The 22,781-nt window shown below is 41.3% G+C and overlaps 2 protein-coding genes across 3 annotated transcripts in view; both read right to left on the reverse strand.

The window, feature by feature from the left end:
* TMEM19 (transmembrane protein 19) overlaps positions 1 to 22,781 on the reverse strand; it is a 316,102-nt gene that overhangs the window by 126,848 nt on the left and 166,473 nt on the right. The gene's annotated exons all lie outside the window — the stretch shown is intronic.
* Positions 1 to 22,781, reverse strand: part of LGR5 (leucine rich repeat containing G protein-coupled receptor 5) — a 136,413-nt gene that overhangs the window by 18,238 nt on the left and 95,394 nt on the right. The window contains exons 5-13 of one of the 2 annotated variants that reach the window (XM_045184756.3): positions 20,234 to 20,410; positions 18,194 to 18,265; positions 15,716 to 15,784; positions 14,043 to 14,114; positions 10,806 to 10,877; positions 10,586 to 10,654; positions 10,373 to 10,444; positions 6,969 to 7,034; positions 5,987 to 6,058 (exon numbers count right to left, since the gene is read on the reverse strand). In XM_045184756.3, the coding sequence (XP_045040691.2) occupies positions 5,987 to 6,058; positions 6,969 to 7,034; positions 10,373 to 10,444; positions 10,586 to 10,654; positions 10,806 to 10,877; positions 14,043 to 14,114; positions 15,716 to 15,784; positions 18,194 to 18,265; positions 20,234 to 20,410 (741 nt within the window). Of the gene's footprint in view, positions 1 to 5,986; positions 6,059 to 6,968; positions 7,035 to 10,372; positions 10,445 to 10,585; positions 10,655 to 10,805; positions 10,878 to 14,042; positions 14,115 to 15,715; positions 15,785 to 18,193; positions 18,266 to 20,233; positions 20,450 to 22,781 lie in introns of both variants that reach the window. The other variant, XM_024576288.4, reaches the window with a different exon arrangement.

The following is a 22,781-nucleotide window of genomic DNA, read 5'->3' on the forward strand; positions in this document are numbered from 1 at the left end:
CTCACCAGTAGGCAGGGTTTATTTGCTTTACAGTGTCTGCCTCTTCCAGAAAGAGGACCGAGCTCCTTGACTTTTTCAATAGACCAGACAAGTCCTGGGTACTGATCCTTCCAATCTTGATATTCTTTCTCTGCTCATCTTACCTCTTTGGGATTTTCTTTAACTGCTCTACCTCTGAAATTTCTTCTTCCTGAGGAGATAGCTGGGCCCCTTGTTACTGCTCGGAGGCCATGAGAGTTGGGTTCTTTCCAGGTCAAGCACTGAATGCCATCAGTGAGCACACATGAGCTCCTTCCTGGGCGCTCCGCAGACCATACCCATGATCCTGCTCAGATGAACATGGACTGTGCATGGAGCCACAGGACAGGCTGCCCACATCCAGCCTTCGGACTTGGGATTTCTTCTTGTCTCCTCACACATGCACTGTGTGAATGAGGTGGGGCCAGTCTATTCATTGGACTCACTGGCCGCTGAGTGCCCTAGCTCACATTTCCCCTTTTCATACCAAAGTTTTATCAGCTTTTGAACTCCTTATCTTACGAGATGCCCATCACTTCATGCTGGCTTGAAAGATGGAATGCAAAGTCCCTGGGGACTGATTTGTTCTCTCCTGTCCCTCTGACTCATCACCTTGACAATATAGTATTGAACATTATGATGTAATAGAAAACAGTTGAACCACTAAATTACTCTGGGCGAGGCATCCGACACAGAGACTAAGGTACATAAAGAAAATGTTTGGCACTTCAAAATAAGTGGCTTTTTGATGACTACAGGGTTTTTTTCTGGCTTTTGACAGGACACCTAGGAGTTCTGTTTGATTGGCAAAGAGCCCGATGGTCTTGACTTGAAAGAAAGCAACTCTTCATCACCTACTTAGCCAACATCATATATTTATATTGAGCAACCAATGAGTGCACAGCATGTCATACTACATATACATGCTAAGAAAACATATTTCTCTCCAAGGGAAGATATACTTCAAAGGATAAATCCAAACAAATGGAAATATGCATATCCATTTGTCGTGCTAACTCCTGCACTTTATGTCCAAGAGCAGCCATCACTTCCTTGAGGATGTTTTCCTTGACCTCACTCAACAGGTCAAACACTCCATCTCTTCCTTATGTGCTCTTATGATAACATAGTCTTTTTCTTCAAAATATCTGTCATAGTTGTGAATTTACATTTATTAGTTTGATTTTTTGGGGTTTTTTTTATTTCACTAAATTGTACAAGGACAAAGATTGTTGTGCATATTTGCTCTCTAATCCCAGCATCCAGCATGGCACCATGCCCATTTAAGACACTTGGCAGTTATTTGTTAAATAGATGAGTAAATGTTAAAATAAATAAATTAATAAATATCACGTTTTGGGTTTTTAGGGTCTCATTCAGCTTTTAATAGAATATCATCATTATTTTCCCATGTCTGGACCATATCCAGAGCTTGGGAAAGAAAAGAGAAACAGTAAATGATCACTTTCTCCATGGCTCACAATCTGATGATATGCTCTCCCTCCAAATACTAGTAATTCATAATTCACATGTGATTCTCAGGTTTCAATGAGTTTTCACATTCATTTCTACATTTCACTCAATTTACTGATAATGAATCTGAAATTCAAAATGCCATGTAAACAGGACACAAAGTTGAGAGTGGAATTCTAACCACACCACAGCTTTTGGAAAATCTGAAAATGGAAGGAGAGGATCTGAAAATTGAGTCCACTTCTGAAGGCCCATGGGGATCTATAAAAATAGAGACATCTCTCCAACCCCAAACAAAAGCAGATTTAATTTATTAAAGAGGTTATTTTATTTTATTAAAATTGAGTTAGACTGGGTTACATAGTTATCTGACCAGAGAGTATATCTCATCTGGAAGTGTAAAAACAGTGAAAAAAAGTCATTCATCCCAATTTCATGGCTCAGAGAGTAACCCTCACCAATTTCTCCATTATGTACCTATTTTCTGCTTATTCTTTATGCTGTGTAATCACCAAATTAACATACTCTCCTGTTCTCTGTTTGTCTATGCAATGTAACTTATTTATTTAATATATTTTATTGATTATGCTATTACAGTTGTCCCATATCCCCCCTTCACTCCACTCTATCCTGTACACCCCCTCCCTCCCACATTCCCCCCAACCCTATAGTTCATGTCCATGGGTCACACATATAAGTTCCTTGGCTTCTACATTTCCTATACTATTCTTAACTTCCCCCTGTCTACTTTCTACCTACCATTTATGCTACTAATTCTCTATACCTTTCCCCCCATCTCCCCCTCCCACTCCCCTGTTGATAACCCTCCATGTGATCTCCATTTCTGTGGTTCTGTTCCTGTTCTAGTTGTTTGCTTACATTGCTTTTGTTTTTGTTTTAGGTGTGGTTGTTAATAGCTGTGAGTTTGCTGTCATTTTACTGTTCATATTTTTTATCTTCTTTTTCTTAGATAAATCCCTTTAACATTTCATATAGTAAGGGCTTGGTGATGATGAACTCCTTGAACTTGACCTTGTCTGAGAAGCACTTTATCTGCCCTTCCATTCTAAATGATAGCTTTGCTGGATAGAGTCATCTTGGATGTAGGCCCTTGCCTTTCATGACTTGGAATACTTCTTTCCAGCCCCTTCTTGCCTGTAAGGTCTCTTTGGAGAAATCAGCTGACAGTCTTATGAGAACTCCTTTGTAGGTAACTGTGTTCTTTTCTCTTGCTGCTTCTAAGATTCTCTCCTTCTGTTTCATCTTGGGTAATGTAATTATGATGTGCCTTGGTGTGTTCCTCCTTGGGTCCAGCTTCTTTGGGACTCTCTGAGCTTCCTGGACTTCCTGGAAGTCTATTTCCTTTGCCAGATTAGGGAAGTTCTCCTTCATTATTTGTTCAAAAAAGTTTTCAATTTTTTGTTCTTCCTCTTCTCCTTCTGGTATCCCTATAATTTGGATGTTGGAATGTTTAAAGATGTCCTGGAGGTTCCTAAGCCTCTCTTCATTTTTTTGAATTCTTGTTTCTTCATTCTTTTCTGGTTGGATGTTTCTTTCTTCCTTCTGGTCCACACCATTGATTTGAGTTCCAGTTTCCCTCCCATCACTATTAGTTCCCTGTCCATTTTCCTTTGTTTCTCTTAGCATAGCCTTCATTTTATCATCTAATTTGTGACCAAATTCAAGCAATTGTGTGATCTTCCTGATTACCAGTGTTTTGAACTGTGCATCTGATAGGTTAGCTATCTCTCTGTTGCTTAGTTGTATTTTTTCTCGAGCTTTGATCTGTTATTTCATTTGGGCCATTTTTTTTTTTGTCTTGGTGCTTCTGTTACTTAAAGGGGTGGAGCCTTAGGTGCTCACCTGGGTAGGGTAACGCTGGTCACTGTGCTGTGACGCTGTATGTGGGGGAGGGGCTGAGAGGGAGCAATGGCGCTTGCTCCACTCCCTGCTGGTTTTCAGTCACTCCCTCTGCTACCCACAATTAAATTGGGCCCGTCTGGTGCTGATTCCCAAGTGGGTGGGCTTGTGCACACTTTAGGCCCCTGTGGGTCTCTCCAACGACCTCTCCTGTGAGGCTGGGAGTTTCTCCTGCTGCCGCCTCAATCCCCACAGGTGTTTTCAATCAGTGGTTTGAGGTTTTATTTCCCTGCGCAGGAACTTTGGGTTGCGTGGTCCGTCACCCCGGTCCACCAGCTGCTGCCTTGCTGGCCAGCTGCAGCTTTGCCTGCCCCGCTCCACAATCTGCCCCCTTGCTGGGTCCACCAGCCACCACCTTGCCGCGAGTCCTCTCTGCCTGGCTGCCCGTCTCCGCCCCTCCTGCAGGTCAGGGTGAGTGTTTCTTCTTTATCTTCTTGGTTGTCAGGCTTTCATACAGTTCAATTTTCTGTCAGTTCTGGTTGTTTTTTGTTTTTAAATTGTTGTCCTTCTTTTGGTTGTGCAAGGAGGCACAGTGTGTCTACCTATGCCTCCATCTTGGCCGGAAGTCCCTCTGTTTGTCTATGCAATGTAATTTAGCACTGCACTACCCCACTGGTTCTCAATGTTTCTTATATATACCTTTAGTCACAAGACTAAAGTAGAAATATGTAGCAAGTATATCTAAGCACAACTCAGCGCCCTGTACTCAATGGTCTTATGGGTCATTGGAGCCAATCACCTCTTCTTACAGAAGTCATTGGGCAGCAGTGAATCTCCAAAGAGATGACTGAGAAACTGAGCACAGATTTTGAGTGTTGAGTTAGAATGGTAAAAATTGAAGTGCTGATCTTTTGCTCAGAACATGTTTGAAATTCTTAAATAATGAGAGAGCCACTGCACTAGACTCTGGTGATAAGGAAATGAAAAAGTCCTTGTCATTTTCAAGTAGGGTACAGTCTACCTGATGACATTGCAGAGGGTTGAGTCCTGCAGCAGAGAGCGTGCAAAGAACGTCAGAGATTCATGTTCTCACAGGATGGAGGAGGGCAAGTTAAGAGGGGGAAGAATCCATTGGGCCATAAGACCAGGAAAAACAGTGTCTGTGTGTCAGGGGACTAGGAATGCATGTGTGAGAGATGACAGTGTTCCAGGAGGTTGGGAGCAGGTTTTAAAAGGTAGTGCTGGGAAATTTGATCTTGGTCTTGAAGACATAGGAGAATAAGTTTTTTTGAAGTGGAAAAGTAACACAATTCCATTTATACTCAAGAAAGAATCTCTTTGGAGAATGAGATGAATGGTGGATACTGATGGTGGAGAGACTGGTTAGGAGGATGGCAGGGCAATCCAGCTGAGTGACTCCATCAGCCTGTGGTAGGAGAGTGGGTGAAATCAGGTTGGCAGAGTTTGGTGAGTCACTGGATGGGAGGTCTGAGGGGCAGGAGGAATTCAGGGGACTCAGACTTTTGGCCTTCACACTCAGTATCACATTCTTTTGGTATCTTTAGAGGTCAGCCTTTTGTTTCTTATATGTATGTATATAAATATATAATTTACTCATAAAATATATTTTTTTGGTGACAGCAGTTGATTCTGCTCTCAGCAAATGTCAATAATACAATATAGTATTATCAACTATATCAGCTTTAAAAAAAAAAAGTCTGACTTTTGGAAACAGACAGAATTCCAACCTGGTGAATTAGGTAGGAAATAAAAGTAAGTAATATATTTTTGTATTGCATTTATTTAAAAAAGTAAAAGAACCTCACAAGCTGATTTAGACCAAAAGTAAGAAAAAGGCAACACAACTAATTAAAAACAAGATGGTTTTTAAAATTTTTGGAGGAGATTCCTACAGGTGAATATAAAATGTTTTGAAGAATGGTATTATTTTATGAAGGTGTAGTCTCTTACGCCTTAAGAAGACTATAATGAGGGATGGGTGAAAAAGGTGAAGGCATTAAGAAGTACAAATTGGTTGCTGCAGAATAATCATAGAGACATAAAGTACAACATAGGGAATATAGTCACTAATATTCTGGTAACTGTGTATGGTGTCAGATGGGTATGAGATTTATCAGGGTGATCACTTAGTAAGTTATAGAATATCTAATCACTGAAGTGTACACTTGTAATATAATGAGGTATGTCAACTGTTATGGAAGAATAAAAAAATGATTTAAAAAATCTCTTTTTTTTAAAAAAAAGAAAAACTTTTCAACCACCATAGAAAAAATGGCAGAAAGAATTTTGTGGCCCTTTCATATTTGTATGCAAACAAGCCCTGACAATCCAGGCCATGGACAGTAACACATTTTGTCAGTTATTCAGCAGGGTGACCTCCTTCCTCTTCATCAAAGTTTTAGTTCTGCTGATTGGCAGATAGCAGAGTACAAATTTACGACTTTTGAATTTATTTCTGGAAAGGATCATGAGCAAAATATTTGCATTTTCATAGCAAATTCATTCAAAAAGACCCAATAATACACATATACAGTGAAAAGAAAATATTAAGGGAAGACTCAAGAGAGAAAGAAAGTGCTCTGCAGGGGGGAAGGTCCTGGAAGGCAATACTCACAGAGATCGGAGGCTAAGCAACTGATGGAAAGTGTCGACCTTAATTTCATAGATGTCATTATGTTGCAGATCTCTGAAATGACATAGTTCCACAGGTTGATTTCAAAGTCACCGGTTTCAAAGATTAGTCTTCAGAGAAATTTTACAGAGTGATTACCTTGCTCTCAATCACAGAAACACATGAAATGAGACTATCAAGTGACCTTTAAAACAATTTTGTTTTGTTTAAAAAAGAACATTACAATTTACACACTTAAGTATTGTTTTTTTCTGTTTCAAAGCAGCTAGTTTCTTTGAATATAAACCTATGTTCCAAATGCCATCTTCATTGAAACACTTTAAGGATGCCTCTCCCAGCTCTGCCTTCCAGGCTTTTCTTGCATGTAAGGGTCTTTAGGAGTTTCAAATCTTTACCTTTCAAAGATGGATGATTTTCTCCCCTTAATTGCCCAAAGGCATTCAGAAAAAAAATTAAGTGGGAAAGGATCGATGGTTAACATTGTTTTGATCAAAACCAAAGTATCACTATACAGCAATAAGGCTGATGTTTTATGGAGGAGGCAATTTTAAGAGAGGAATTCTAAAATGTTTCCTGTGTAAGAAGCATCAATGGCAAATATGGTACCTCCTTTAAAGATGACTCTTGTGAAACAAATATACCAACACATTCAAGTCCCCCATATGAAAAAACACCACCGTGTACTGGGCATGCAAATTCAGCAAAATTCCAAAGCTCAAACAAACCTACGTCATTTTTACACCAAGTTCATGATAAAAAAGGGAAATGCTTAGTAAGTGGTTTACTTATCATACAATGCATGGTGAAATAATGTCCGTTTTCCTAACTTCATTCACATCCTATATAGTCACTCCTTGTGTGTGTCAGAAGGGAACACATCCAATGTCTCCCCAGTGACCCCCGGAAATGGGGGTTTGGGCTCCTCTTATGTTTGCCAGATGACTGAGAGACTCTGTAGACGTACATTTTCTGAAGCTTTTGGCAGGCTGAAAAGCCGGGCAAACCTTCCAGCAGGTTGTAAGGCAGATCTCTGAAAAGAGAAGGCACGAAGGGAAAATCTGTTACATGCTAACTGTAAGGGAGCAGGCTTACGCTTCGCTCCCCTTTCCCTCTCAGACGGGGTGTCCCCGAAGGCCGACACTGACACTGAGCGTTTCTCCGTTCTTGACCTGCAGCGGGTGCTCACCAGTATTATTGGATTAAGCAGTAGATTTAAATGTTTACTAAAATGTAACTATGATACTTGCTTTAATTTATTTAAATAATTTACTTAATGAATTTATTTATATGTTGTTAGGGATGATCTCAGTGTTCTAGCTATTATCTTACTGAAATGAGGACAAATCAAATTAGATAATTGTGCCCCCCTTTCTAAGAGCTGCTATATTTCTACAGCTAAAAGGACCATTGTTGGTTCTTTTCTAATCAACTAAAATAAAATACCAACAACAATTGCAAACATTGCACTAACTTTGAAATCAATCACTGTGAGGGAGGGAGGTGGGAATCTAAAAAATCTTCAGCCAAAACTCAACAAATTACAGAATAACAAAAACATCTGGATATATTTAGAGTATAATATAACTAATCTAAAACAAGCCATGGTAATTTGCAGAAAGTTTAAAAAAAGAAAGATGGTAGATAAAGTAACATTGATATATATATATAATATATATATATATAAATCTTGTCTCATGTTTCAGAAGTTATCAGCTAATCAACTAACACATCTTCATACCTGATTTTAATTCTGGTCACCACTATGCAACTAAAAAAAATCAATACTGTTTTCTAAGAGGCTTTGAAGTTATTTTGTTCTTTAATTGATCACTTCATTCTACATTTATTGAATAAATGGAATTTACATAGGAACCCAATTCACTTACTATGCATATATATTTCAGATACAGCTGTTTGCAAACACAAATTTGTAGTTTATACTAGAGTTTTCAAAGACCAAACCAAATCAACAAAATAACAAAACCATACTTCCCACCTGTACACAAATACACCTGATTAACAATGCGATATGTAATTTTGAAAAGTGAGTAAAATAAAATAGACACACATATTGGCAAAGCTGATAATAACTTAGTTCACTCATCTCCACAGACTTAAAGGAGACAACTCCTTCCTGTGTACCTCTTTGTAGAAGGTACATAAAACCTTCTCCTACATAAACACACAGTATCACCTCCTACCTAACTTCTACCTAACAATTTTCATGGTTAACTTATCAAGTACTTCTCATAGATAGATCCCATGTTTACAGCTTTACCTGAACTATTTCATTTAATCCTTGTGGTTGCTTTATGAGGGAGGCACTATGATTATCCCCATATGATGTGAAAGGACTCACCAAGATCACCGCCTAGCTAATAAGTGGGGACAGCCACACACAGCCAAGTCACTCCCATGGAGGTGGAGCAACCTGGGGGAAAACCACTCTGGTACAGTGAAATTTCCTCATGTAACAAGTACTCAGTGGGTGATTCAGCCTCAGAGGGAGCTCTCTGACCTCGACTTTTAGAGCCTAAAGTAGACTGTAGGAGAGGTCAGCACCCTGGGTTCTGTTCTCAACTTCAACTGATTCTGCTTGGTTGATACACTGGCCAAAGAACTGGCATTCTTCTCAGTTCTCTCCTTAAATGAGGAGATGCCTGCTTTGCTGATAGTGCAGAGCTGTTACAAAGAACAAATCAATGTTGTAGGTTGAAATGCTTTGGAAATGGTGATATACTGCCATTTAGCTTAGTATGTGTTTTTTCAGGCCTTCCTAGTTTCAACTGGAGGAAAGAATAATGGTATAAAGCAAGTGAGGAACGAGATGATGAGAGTTAACACAGCCTGAGAGTTTACAGTGCTCCCGGTGCTGTCATTTCATCCTCATGAGGGTCCTCCGGAGGAAGTAGTTACACCTCCATTTGATAGATTGGGAGACAGCACCAAGAAGAAATAAACAACTTGCTCGAGATGCTGTGCTGGTATATGTAAAGCCTGGACCTGAACCAGAAAAACAGACCCCAGAGCCTTTGTTCATAAGCAATTTGCCCGTCAGCCTCCACTGTGCCGTTCCAGACCTGGGTGGTTTACCAGTTACTGTGCGACACAGTGGAGACAGATCCAGTTTAAATACTGCCTCCCCGCTTATAAGGTAGAGGATGCGAAATCCTAGTCCCGTTACTGAGACAGTTTCCATAAGGAGTGAGGATAATCATATCTACTCTGGGTATGGGCGGCAGAATTCTGAGACGCCGCCAAGATTTCCCCCACCTGCTGGACTCACACTTTCACCCACGTATTCAATCAAGCCGCCTGTACTTACACTTCGGACTCTGCTACTTGTAGTGTGACTTTGACAAATGCACTTAACTTCCCTAATTCTCAGTTTTCTCATCTGTATCTACACCTCCCTGGGAAATGTGGAGTGAAGAAGAGGAGACTAGTTCTGTGTGTTTCTTTCAAACATGAACGGCTGACTCCAAGGCTCTCACGTGGTGTCACTGCAACCCCACGTCACTGAGCAACTGCGGCCGGGAGTAGGGGAGGCAGAGCCACCTGGCCGACATTCCCGTTCTTCCGCTTAACCTTTGCCGTGCTGCTGTGGTTCTGCTACCAGGCGGAACCGAGGGTGGAACTGCAGGCGTTCCACCGCAGCAGATGTCTCCTGTGTGCGAACAGGGCCGTGGCAAAAGATGAAGGGTCCTTCCATTAAGCCCCAACCATGCTTGCGAGGATGACAGTGAGGTTGAGTGGGAGCTGAGGGAGAGGGCTGAAAATGGAAGGTCAAAACAAAGTTCTTCAAGGTCTTCTAAACTACTTTTCGTAAAACGTGATAAAGGCAGAGAAAAAAAGCTGCAAGCCAACAGAAATGACATATGCCAACAGTCTAACCATTAGGTGAAACATTAGAACATGGCGCCCATAATGATACACGAGGAATGTCTGGCTGCCTTTATCAGGGTTTGTGTGGACCTGATAGCACAATTTTTTATTTTGGCATCATAGTGGGCTTTTAATCTATTTTGTTATTTTCTTTTTTCCTGCTCTACAAAGCCTTCAGAAGGGGAAATGAATACAAGCCCTATTTGGGCTTGTTCATATCCATTTTCTGAAAGGAAATGTGTGCCAGTTGGAAGTCGAACGGGAGAATGTTTGGGGTTTGGAAACAGGCCGCACGGCCATCATTACCAGGGTCAAGTCAGAGCCACGTCCCCCGCCCGAAGTGGGCAAAGGCGGCCTGACCTCCTGGAGACCTGCAAAGAGAGAACTTTCTCCCATTTTAAAGGATTACTGAAATAATGTCTGCCACTTCCCCTCAATGGAAGTTGCCTGTTTATACAACATTATTGCTTTACTGATACGTACAGCATTTGGAGGTTAGGTAACTGGTCGCACACAGCGTGAGGAAGAGAAGAGATCTGTGCTCCAGTCAGAGTCCTGTGGAAACACAAAGCAGACACGATTCTTTTGTTCAGGCGCCCTACAGTGGCACATTTTGATTCACTGACGTTCAGACTGGTCAGACTTTAAAAGCAGTGCCTGTTCCGGTCAAAGTCAAGAGCCTTCTCAAGTACTTACAGACTCTCCAGGCTGGCAGTTCCAGTTAAATCAGGAAATTCAGTTATTTGTGAGGCACCGTTCAAGGTCCTAGGAGGAGGCGTACGTGAGTATTATTGGGAGAAGAGTCTAGAAAGGGGTAATTTTTATTCCCATTTTCAAAACACTTCAACTTGTAACATTCATTTGTTTTTTACAGCAGTTCTACAAAGGGAAAGTGATATGTAAGAGAAAAACTTACAGTGTTCTTAGCTCAGGTAAATGTTGAAAGGTGGATCGCCCAACAAGCTGGATGGGGTTGTCATAGAAATGTCTGAAAAGAAATCCAAAAACCGACGTCTTAGTATAAAACGTGAATGGCAAATGGGTATCTGTTCGAATTCCAACTAGTACATTAAATGTATTTATGTAATTTTGATTATACTATATTATATAACATTCCTGATTGCGTGGTTTCAGGCAAACCTCAAAAATGTTTTAACTCATGAGACTTGGTAAGAAATTCATACCATATAAAATTAAAAATTTCTGACAGCAAGATAGATATGAGTGATGGTTTCTAAGGAGAAAAGCAAGTGAACTGACTGTAGTTATCACTTAAAAATCTACCCTGCCCCCAACATCTGTGGACTATCAATTGAATGGCAAAAGGTAATTCGAGGTTCCGGCAAGCCTGCCCTGAATTAAATAAAGGGGACGTCCTGTATGTCTACATGAAGATGATGTCCTCGGGCCAAACCTTATCGCAATACACAAAAGGGACACCTCAAATTATCTGAGAGGAAATGAGCTATTTTGGGTTTTTAAAAAAATAATGTCAGAATATTTTGGAATTAGTTATTGCTCTAAAAGGTGAGACATTGTCAGAGCTTAAAAATATTTTGCTTTACAGATATTCTCAGTGTGATGGTATTTGCACTGCCTGGTCAATGGGCCTCAGAAACAGTTCTGAGCTGTGACATCCTTCTAGTTCAATGACACCCGATAGGTATTGATTGGCGACTACCATGCTCAGAGAATGAGGGCAGGCACTGCAGGGATCGAGAGACCAGTCCACTGAGGAGGCTGTCGTTAGGAGCTGCCATATGCCTGGCGTTATGCTACCAGCTGGGGCTTTGAAGAATAATTAAATGTCTCTTCGCTAAAGAACCTTGGGATCAGTCTGGATAAAACAAATAATAAGATTATATCACTTTCTAGCTGACAAAGCATTTTCAACTGATCTACCCAACAACTGAATAAAATAAAATCTGCAGTGTAGACACTTAAATGCTATTTTCCTTAATTTTCGAGGAATAAACTGAGGCTCAGTTACTTTGGCAAGTTCATTACCTCCCAGAGCTTCAATTTTCTAATTTGTTAAACTGAGAAAATAATACTCAGTTGTAGGGCTTGTGTATGCATCCAAAGAGCTAATGCATGCATAACATCTGGCACACCGCCTGGGATGTCGTTGTCACCTAACAAACTTGAGTCCCTTCTATGCCTCTAGCCTGTGACCTCTTCTTTTCCCTTGGACTAAATAATCTCCAAGAGAAAGAGCTGGAATATAGGTTTTAGGATTAAAAAAGAAATTTTCCTTATAATGTTACATTATCCTTTATCTACACTCCATGCTTAGATGTTCGTATGTACGTTCACACTGGACACGTGAGATGCGCATGCTGGTATACATGAGGCAGAGGTGTCACAAATATAAATAAGGGTTACAGGGTTCTCAGAAGAGAGTTCTCTCATGAGGCCAGGAAAAACTTCATGGAAATATCACTTGAAATAGACCTTGGAAAAGAAAATTCCAATAAGCATAGTGAGGGGGGAGAATCATAGGAGCAAAGGAAATAAAGAAAGACATTCATTCCATGAATTTAGCTTCATTGGTCTGGGTGTTGGCACAGGGTAACTGAGTAGAGCTTAGGGGAACTGATCAAGGGGGTTGGCTTGGGCCACGTGGAGGGCTGTGAATGTCAGGGTAAGGAGTTTGCATTTAATGTAAATAAACAATCCTGAATCTCTGCATGTTTCACAGCAAGAGAGTGACAATATGGATACTGTGTTTCAAGAGAGATGGTGAAGGCAGGGAGATGAGCCTTAGACTGATAAAAATCTAGAGGTAATGGCTAGCAGAGAGGCTGGTGGGTGGCCGGGACTACAGAGGGTAGAAATGAGGCCTGCATAGGCCATGGACACAGAAAGAGGGGATGGGAGGTGTGGTGCGGGTGGCAATGACCAGACGGAAACAGAGGCAGAAGCAAGGGGAGGAGAATTTCAGGGGGATTCAGTCAACATCAAATGCTGGAGAGAAGCATTAATAAAGGGGGATGGGTGCCTGGGGTGGGGTGGCTGTTGGTCCTCCTCAAGTGGTATTAGCATATCAAAAGAGTGATTAAAAAACCGGTCTTGTGGCTGCTAGGCAAAAGAAGCAAAGCCAATGCTATTTGCCAACCTCTTACTATGTAAATACTGTCTAATGAGGACTAATGTTTATAGGCAATAAACTTTAAAACCCTTAGTTTTCCAACATACTGTCAGAACATTTCAGGAATGATGAATGGTATTTTTCTTTCAGTTGTCAGGGCTAATTGAGAGGGACTCCAGCTCATTTGTGACAAATGCTTCACAGTTCCAGAAAGCCTCTCAATTAAGTTGGCACAGGATAGGTATTTGCCAAAAAATGCCCCTAGAGTCATGTTCAGCACTCGTCCTTACTCTCTTCCTTCATATTCAAGACCCCTCACCCATGACTTCAAATCTGCCAGATGGTCTTTTAACTAAAAGACAGCTTAATACTAACATATTTTCACCTTCCTAGATATCTACATATGATCAATCTTATGTCTGTGCTAAATGTGAAACATAGAATTAATTATACATTATAGTTGTAAGTCTATTTTATACTTTTATAGTATGTAAATCATATCTACCTTTTTATGACATATGCATATTTCTAGAACTATGACGGCTTGTAATTGTATAAATGCGACTCGGTTCTTGGGCTTCACAATGAATGGATGTAGAGACAGCACAGAACAGCATTCCCATTGTCCACCATCAGTGGAGGCTGGAGTCGATTGTGGTAAAAGACTCCTATTTGTATATAATAACTTATATTTCTAGCACACTTGAATTCATGTTCTGGATGACTAGCTGACCTTGACACTGATACTTTAAAAATAAGTTTTATTCCTTGTAAAACAGAAGCAAAGCATTTCACAAGATTATTGTGAAGTGAAACAAGGCATCTGAAGATATGAAGCATGAGCAATGCACACTGAAGGTTCTAGAAAAAAGTATCTTTTATATTACTTCAGCCTTCAGCTAAAACCTGGCAAAGCATCTCTCTATAGACTCCTCTGCATAGAGTCTTACATTGACTGAGAAAAAACTGGGCAAATATAGAACATTCATTGTATCATATTTAAAAGAGCAATACATGCTCTATTTCTGGATGGAAAAATTGAAAAGAACTATAGCCACTTACATTGTAACAAGAGAAGGGTTGCCTACAAATGCTTTCTCAGGTATCGACTTGATATTGTTGCTATGAAATCCTCTAGAAAGAGAAGAAAAAACAATTTATAAAAAATGATGTGTGGGGTAAAATTATTTAATAGTCCTCACTCCCTCTCCCGTGGCAACACCCGGCACCTTTAGAAACTACAGGATAAAGTTACATTCACCTATGCGTTTTGAAGCTTAGGTGCCCTCACTGACTCTCCAGGAGAAAAAGAAATCACAAGCTGTCATCTTGAAAGAGAAATAAAGAATCTGAAAATCGTAAGTGTGCTTTATGGAAACTTACAGTCTAATGTTATATAAAGAAAACTCATCTGTTACTATCTGCTAGAGCACCGTTGTGTAACAACTTGAGGCGGAGGGAACTGTCTTAGGAGAGGGATTATGAACACCCCTCCTGACCCCGTTTGAAGCTAAGAGAAGACAAAAGTGACGTAAGCTTCAGTGAAGTAGAGATTTCAGTAATCTCCTTATGAGGATGAAATTTCCTGAGCTGAAGGAAGGTGCTCAGTGAATCTGTGATACCAAATTGATTCTCATCTGTGGATGTTAATGCTGTCTGAATGGGAGAGGGCCGGAATCACAGGCCTTTGGGTCCCACGTGGGCCTGTGGGTGAGGTGAGTGGCGGTCTTTGGTCTGCCCAGCCATAGACGATGCTGATGACTTACTTCCCAGCTAGGCCACAGGTAGGTTTTCCTGAGGCCGAACCTCCTAAAGTTTTTATTATTATTATTTTTTAATAAACAAGCTTGCTGTCTACCTCCTTTGGCTGTGTGTCTTATTTCTCTCTGCCAGGAAAACAGCTGTATGCTTATTTTCCTTTCGAAGTGTTAGAACATTGCTTACATAGGTTATTTTCAGGTACAATGAAAAGTTAATTATAGTGTATAAGAGAAAACATATGCAACCTAAGAACTGAAAGTTAGCTTTATTTTAGTAAAATTGTGGGTTTTTTAGTGAATAAGATTCATGACGTATTCAAAGACTGTGAAATAATGTATGTGAAAGCATCTAGCACTACACTAGGCACACACCGTTTATTCGAGTTTGTAGTGACTTGTGCAACCTAGAAATGTTTCTCAAAATGCTCGGCAAATAACTGAACTCTATTACAGTTCCGTACAAATCTATAAAGTATATAGATCTTGGGGTAATATGTGTTAGGAAGGGAGTACGGCTGAGAGAAATATGTATAGTGTTTCTAATATATGTATGTTAGAGAAATCCACTATAAATTTAAAAAGATTATCTGATGTTTGCTGGTAATAGAATCAATTAAAGTATATTTCAAGTGTACTTGACTGTCATTTATATGAATTAAAAATTTTTTCTACTAAGTCACATGTATAGTGATCAAACATATTTTAAAATAAATTTATGAAGAATAGAGATTTCTGCCCTGGCTGGTGTGGTTCAGTGGATTGAGTGCCGGCCTGTGAACCAAAGGGTCACTGGCTTGATTTCCAGTTAGGGCACATGCCTGGGTTGTGGGCCAGGTCCCCAACAAGGGGCACATGAGAGGCAACCGCACATTGATGTTTCTCTCCCTCTCTCCCTCCCTTCCTCTCTCTAAAATAAATAAGTAGAATCTTAAAAAAAAATAGAGATTTCCCATTGTATTTGTTCTAAATACTTACAGTTCTTTAAGGTTGGAGAGTGTCCTGATTGCAGTGGGGAATTCATCCAGGTTATTATAATTTAAATCTCTGAAAATAAGTGAACAATCTTTTCAATTTTTCATGTACACATTCACATATACTACAATGATAAGGAACGTTAACATGCCATTTCAAAGGAGCAGTATCATTGATGAAAATTCTCATCCTGGACATCTTGGGGGGCTGCTATGTCCCTGACTCCTGTGGAGGGCTTGCATCCCTCAGAGCCTGAGGGCCAGGATGACAACCTGCTTCTGGAGAGGTTTCTATATGCAAAGTACTCTCAGGAAGGACATTAAGTCTAGAATTTTCTCAGGGACACAGATAATGATTTGGATCAGAACTGTGATGTTTTCCTTGGTCTGTGAGACAAAGCTCTGTATTACCTTGCATGACCAAAGATGGAATAGCCAAACAATGTCAAATCATTAATTTCTCTGTTTGTTATGAGACAAATGGCTTTTCAGTTCTATTACTCACAAGAGCTTTATACATTTGCTCCACCTTCTATCTACATCTTCATATGAACAAGTAATTGCCTCCTGGTCTCTGGGAATGGCAGATTTCCCAGATGACTCAGAAAAACCTTTCGGTCAGGCAATCAGATGTGGTTAGATCTTCCTCTGTGCAGAAGAATTGCTATTTAATTTTAAGAGAGAGATAATTTAACCGAGTTAAACATGAATCAAGATTCCTACTTGTCTGACACAAACCATCCTTAAGCTATACTGCAGGCAGGAAACTTGTGTCTTTGTGGACATAAATTTTCTTCCTGTTTGTAAATCTCTCCAGATGCTCTGTTTTGATTAAAAAAGGATTGGGCCCTTATAAATTACTTGGATTTCGAATGAGGGAAAGGAAGAGGTTGGGAGTAACCAATTTACTGATCCTCTGTAGCCCTGGGCAAGGTAAGGGGCGGGGTGGGGGGGCAACGAGACTCATAGGAGTGTGTCCTGAAATGTTTTGTTCTACAGTATTTATATGCAATCCTGGCTCCTCACCTCAAACTTGGGGCGGGGGGGAGAAAGCCTGTTTATGGAAATACCCATCAAAGTCCATCTTGCTTTTGTCCCTGTTGAGTTCAAAAGGACTGGGAGGTGCTTTCCATTGCTGAGATCCCCAGCCTAGCCCTGTGTAGATAAGGGAGAAGTTCTCATTTTTTCCTAGCAGCTGATGGAAACTGCTTGCTTGTGCCATTAAGTTGACATCAGAGTCCTGCCTGGACAAGTTCATCTTTCGCATCTCCTTTTGAGGATGATTCCTCTCTTTTGAGAGGAAACGCAGAGTGACTTAAGTGACCCTGGAAGGAGAGCTGTTAGGGCCAATTGGCCTCAAGAAGACAGCCAGCAATAGTGGACCAGACTTGATTAGAAGTTGAACTGATCATGTGTAAATTGCTAAGATCGGTATGCAAATGAATAATGGGCCCCATGGCCAGAGGACAGGTGGTCTTTGGTCATCTCCTTCTGCATTCCTGGTCAGAGCCAGCAGTGTAGACTCAGTGGCCCTGTGTGCTTTATGGCACTTGAGTATTAAAAATACGGGGCCTTGGGTTGGGGGCACAGCTGGAGCCACCCTCCTCCCCCTGCACACTCAGAACCCTCACTGCCTGTCACCCCACCCTCATCACACCTCTCCCACTCAACAGGGCAATGAAGAGCAGCTCCTCACCTGGGAAAAGGCTCGGCCCAGTGGGGCCCATAAGAAGCCCTTCTCCAAGTGGCTCTGGGATATACCCTAGGCTATGGTCAGCTGGCCGGACTCTGTTTTTATAATAGGTAACAACTCAAAACTCAATATTCTTTGGAAGTAGAATATAGCAGTAAACATAGTTTTCAGAGTCAAACTAGAGAATGAAGCAAATCCCAGTTATGCTGCTGACCAGCTGTTACATTGGTAAAATAATCAATAGCACTAGAGCTAAGATGGGATAGTAATGTCTGCTCTCATAGGAAACAAAATATGCCAAATGCCTAGTGCAATATTTCACTATAGATATACTCAATACAAGGAGCTTCCATTACTTTTTAGTCTGCAGATTTACTTTTAGCATGAACCCTTGCTGTTTCTTCATGAGACACCTGTTCATCTCAGGCTGGAGCCTGGTCTGGGCCCGCCCAAACAGTGGGGGGCGAGCCTGAGTGACAGCAGAGCTGATCCTCCACAGAGAATTCGCATTCCTAAGCAAACAGCCGCTGCTCAGTGGAAAGCATCTCTTTTAGCTTATCAGGATTCTAACTAATTTATCACTCTTGTTAGATTCAAATAAAATCTGTGTTATTGTTTAGCTTTGTGGGGTGTGTGTTGGTGTGTAAGATAAAGCCACTGTGAATATCTGTTTAAAGCTCAGGCAATTAACTAAACAAAACAGCAAGTTTGACTTTGAGGCTATTTTGCTTCGTTCAGAATACTCACTGAAAACACTGAAAAAGGGAAACACGTAAAGGGTCAACTCACAAGGTCTCCAGGCTGTGGAGCCCATCAAAGCATTTCTTTCCCAGAGAGTGGATTCTATTGTTATGGAGATGCCTGCAGGACAAGGGTACAGACGGTCAGGGAGGCTCACTGCACCGGGAGCCTGGCACAACATCCAGCTTGCTTAAATCCGAAGAACCTTCTTCCGAAGAACGCACTCATTATATACAAGAAATGCTTTAGTTAACTACTTTTTGTAAAAAAGGGCTAGGTGCTCCGTGTACTCTCACCATAGATGATTCTCTACCACAGAATTTAATAGGCCGTCCCAGTTTTACCTTTTGGGTTTGAAATATCAGGGAGTCTGTCATAATATGAGCAACGTGATTGATGAGAGTGAATTCCGGTTGTTCAGCGTGGTAGCTCCGCATATCTTCCCGCATGGAATATTTAGCACGGCTTTGGGATGTGGGGTGGTAGGCAGAGATACGGACGGTCATTGACAAATGGAGGATGGAGGAAAGGTCCTAGGTGTACTGAGCACGTTTTCTATGAAAGCGGATGGCTTATAAAGGCGGCATTCCCAGCGTGGGCGACAGGTTAACAGAAAACAGCACTTCCGACTGCAGAATACGGCGATCAGTTTTAGACCGCCCAAGGAGACGAGTTATCTACTAGTGCGTGTAATTATCCCCTTTGGCTCGGTTGTAAGTCAGGCAGGTCAAAGCCAGTGGGAGCACTGGGTGCATAACTGAAAACTGTACCAAGTCCCAAAGAGACTTTTGGAAAGTAAGCTTCAGGAAGACAGAGTGAGAAAGAATAGCTGGATCTCTGTAAATCTGTTTCCTCTAGTGCAGCCATTTTCAACGGGTGTGCCTCAAGAATGCAATACCTGGTTATTTAGTCAGGGGCACTGACCTCTTTTCCCTTAGATTGTCAAATAAAAAAATGATGGCAGCCAACACAGTACTAGCCGACGGGTGTGAATGAATCAAAATTATACCTATTGTTTTTTGTCAGACTGAGAAAAAATTTATTGATTTTTGGTGTGCCACAGAATTTTAGTAATTCATTTATATGTGCCATGGGATAAAAAAGGTTAAAAATTGCTACTGTAGTGGAAGGAAAATTAAAGCACCTATCCAGCTTCTGGTGTGTCTGTAACACCATCTTTGTATGTGAAATTCAGTTTAGAAATTTGTTAATATCACCAAAAATTTGTTAGTCTAATAAATATACTTTGGGTTCATGTGAGATCTATGTAACATTGACTGAGGATCTTCTATATGCAACACAGGGGGGAAGGGGGTTGAAGGGCACCTAAAGAATGGATAAGATGCTGCCAGCTCTCAAAGCACAGTGCAGGAGACAGAGATGCAATGAGGCAAAGTGGGATGACCAAAGGCAGCAGTGGGCAGGAGGGCGTGTGGGGAGCCGAGAGAGCAATACTGCAGGAGAGGCCTTGGTCAAAATTGCTGCAGGAACTGACCTGAGAGCCTTGCAAGGAGCTGCTGTTTTCCTGTATCAGCATCGATTGACACCTGGGCATGTCGCTACGCTCTTGAAGAAGACTGATTGTTTTTCAGACTCCTACTTGAGAATCACTTGGATTTACTGAAATAATGAAACCTAGGCCTATGGGGGTGCACACACATGCAGAGTTCACTGTCAGGTTCATTCTTGCTTCTTTTTACTTGGTAGGGGTTCAAGAAGGACTTATTAAATAATAAGGCATATTTCAATTTGACCTGCCTTATTATTATCAGAAATAAGGCATTTTTACGAACTTCACTAATTGTACAGTGTGGTGATTACTATACAATATACAGTGGGCAGAGATTATGTTTTATTGTCTTTGAATACCCAGAGGGCTTGACACTTAGAAGGTGTTCCATCAATGTTGTTTCATTCTTTCATACAATTAAAACACTTATGAATCATTTTAGAGAGGGGTTCAGAAGACTTCTGCCCTTAAGATGTCCCTGTTAGAGGTTTGAAGGGCCAGCACTTTAAGGCCAAGGTCTTACTGTGAATTTAGAAACTGTTAAAAGGAAGAGAGGGAAAAAAATCAATAGAACTTACAGAACTACCAAGCTGGAGAGGTTTCCAAAGGCATAGTCTGGTATGTGGTGTATTTTGTTCAGGGCCAAGGTCATGGCCTGCAGTGCTGATAAACTTCTGAAAGCCTGGACAGGGATTTCCGTCAGAGCATTGTCATCCAGCCACAGGTGTCGTAGGGAATGCAGGCCACTGAAACAGCTGGGGGGGACATAGCTGATGTGGTTGGCATCCAGCCGCCTGGGGAAGAAAGCAGGCAAGAATGGAAGAGAGAGCAGAGCCCAGGCAAGATGGGCCTTACAAGAATACTCTCCGTGTGCTGGTTAACACGAGTGAAACAGGGCCTGGGCCTCACGATCCCCTGATGTCTGGCGCCTTTGCCCCCTGGGTCAGCTCTCTTTCCCACTGAGGAGTGGAGCCGCTGCTCGGTAGGTCCCCTTGGCTGTAAAATTCCATGGTGCCCTGGTTCTTTTCCGGGCTTGCGGGCAGCGTGCTTATTACATGCATGGAAGTGAGCTCCCTGAGGTATAAAGATTCAGCTGAGGATCTCGCAGTTTTCCTTTCTGACACCAAGAGAAAGATACTCTCTCCCCTCCCTCTCACCCCAAATCAAATACAAGGCTTTGTGTTCTCCAGACTGTTTTGAACATACTGAACATACTAATCCAGTTGTTTGTTCATTAAGCACTGGGGAAAGATTGTTGCAGTATTTGAAAGGGACAGAGTAGTATTTAAAGGCTGTTAGAGAGAGGAAAGGGGATTCCCTCCCATCTCTTAGTACAGGGCTGGAAAGCCTAAACCCTGCTGGCTTTCTCACGCATCCTAACCGTTGGCGATGGGCACGTTTGTTTTTCCTGACATTTTAAATGAATAACAAAATTAACAGCATTCCGAGCTTTTGCTCCACCCCCCCCTCTTTTAAATGGGAAAGACTTCTAAATCCAGGCTCAGTTAATGAGCTGTTGCAACTTCGGCGCCAGCAGAGGGAGTGCAATACGTTTATTTCCCCAGAATCCAACACCAACAGGGGCTGTAATCACAGTGCTTCACTGTTCGGACTGAAGTGACCGGACAGATACATAGTTAAAATTTTCTGTACGTGCGTGAACAATAGAACCACCTTCATTCAGCTATGCTCCAACAGCCCTCACTTATTTTTTTTTCCAATGCTCACACATTTGTTTGCATTTTTCAAAGCTAGGATTAAAAAAAAGAAGGGTTGCATTTTAAGCAGTCCATGTATTAAGAAGGATTAGAAAATCACAAGTGGATTTTGAAAAATATTTTAGGAAGCATTTAAGACTAAACAGATGTAGGAAGCACACCGGGATCAGGAAATAATCCCCCGCACACCGAATTGAAGCGATTTAGACACGAGAGAGAATTCTCTGTGAAAGGGAGCTATGGAAAGCAGTTTCCTCACTTTTGGTCACAAATGTCACTTCACTCATCCCTCCTCTGGCTCCTACTTCTGAATGAGTGGGAACAAGTGGTATCTTCAAGGCCATGGGCCAAATTTTGATAGCAATGGAGATAAGGTCACTTGGAACGATTTTAAGAGTTCAGTGATGTAGCCTACCCACAATTAAATTTCCCATGGAACAACTATTACTCTAGGCAGCAGAGTCACCGTTCTCATAGAGCTCAAAGTTCTGTCAACAAATGGAGCTGCAAATGCTTAGGAAAACCCAGCTCCATCTTTTCCCCTTTTCTCCACAACCACGGGCTCACCCCATCACGGGGTGAGGAGGTGATTGTTATTGTTCAACTAGAAGTAAAGCACATATGTGAACTCTCCTTAATCACTGTGCTGATTAAAGAATGAAGACTTTATTCGAATAATATGAGCTTCTGTGTTTTAGTTGACATATTGTCTGATGATTGCCAGTTGCTTATTGCAATGAAACACCTAGTGGCTTCTAAGAGTCCTGAAAATGACCCTTAAAGTTGAGTGCAAACCATGGGGTACATTTATAGACAAGCCTCTCTCATCCTGGCCAGGTAGCTCAGTTGGTTATAATGTTGTCCAGATATGGCAAGGTTGTGGGTTCAATCCCCGGTCAGGGCACATGCAAGAATCAACCAGTGAATGCCTCAGTAAGTGGAACAACAAATTGATGTTTCTCTCGCTTTGTCTCCCTTCTCCTTTGTCTCTAAAGTCAATAAATAAACATTTTAAATGAAAAGAAAGAAAGAAAAGACTCTCTCAGTATTGAATTATAGGCTTCTTTTCTTTGACATTTAAGGGACTACCAAAGTTTCTGCTGGTCTTGAAGTGACCCTGGGATCAGTTTCCAATGTTAATAAGTCCATTTCTCTGGATAGATATCTTTTAGGAATCACTTTTTCCCCCCAGAAGAAGGGATGTAATCTGGCCTCTATGCTGCGATCTTAGAGCAGTTTTCTATCTGGAATGAAATGAGCAAGACAGGGCAATTCTTCATAACCCTAACATTCTGAGCACTAATGCTCCCAGACCCAGTACTCAGGTATTTTGAGTGCAGCATTAAAGCGTTTCTCTGCCTGAACAGTGTCTTCATATAAGAAGCTCCCAATGAAGGCTACTCCTTCT

This window comes from Desmodus rotundus, chromosome 3 (assembly GCF_022682495.2).
Source record: "Desmodus rotundus isolate HL8 chromosome 3, HLdesRot8A.1, whole genome shotgun sequence".
Lineage (NCBI taxonomy): Eukaryota > Metazoa > Chordata > Mammalia > Chiroptera > Phyllostomidae > Desmodus > Desmodus rotundus.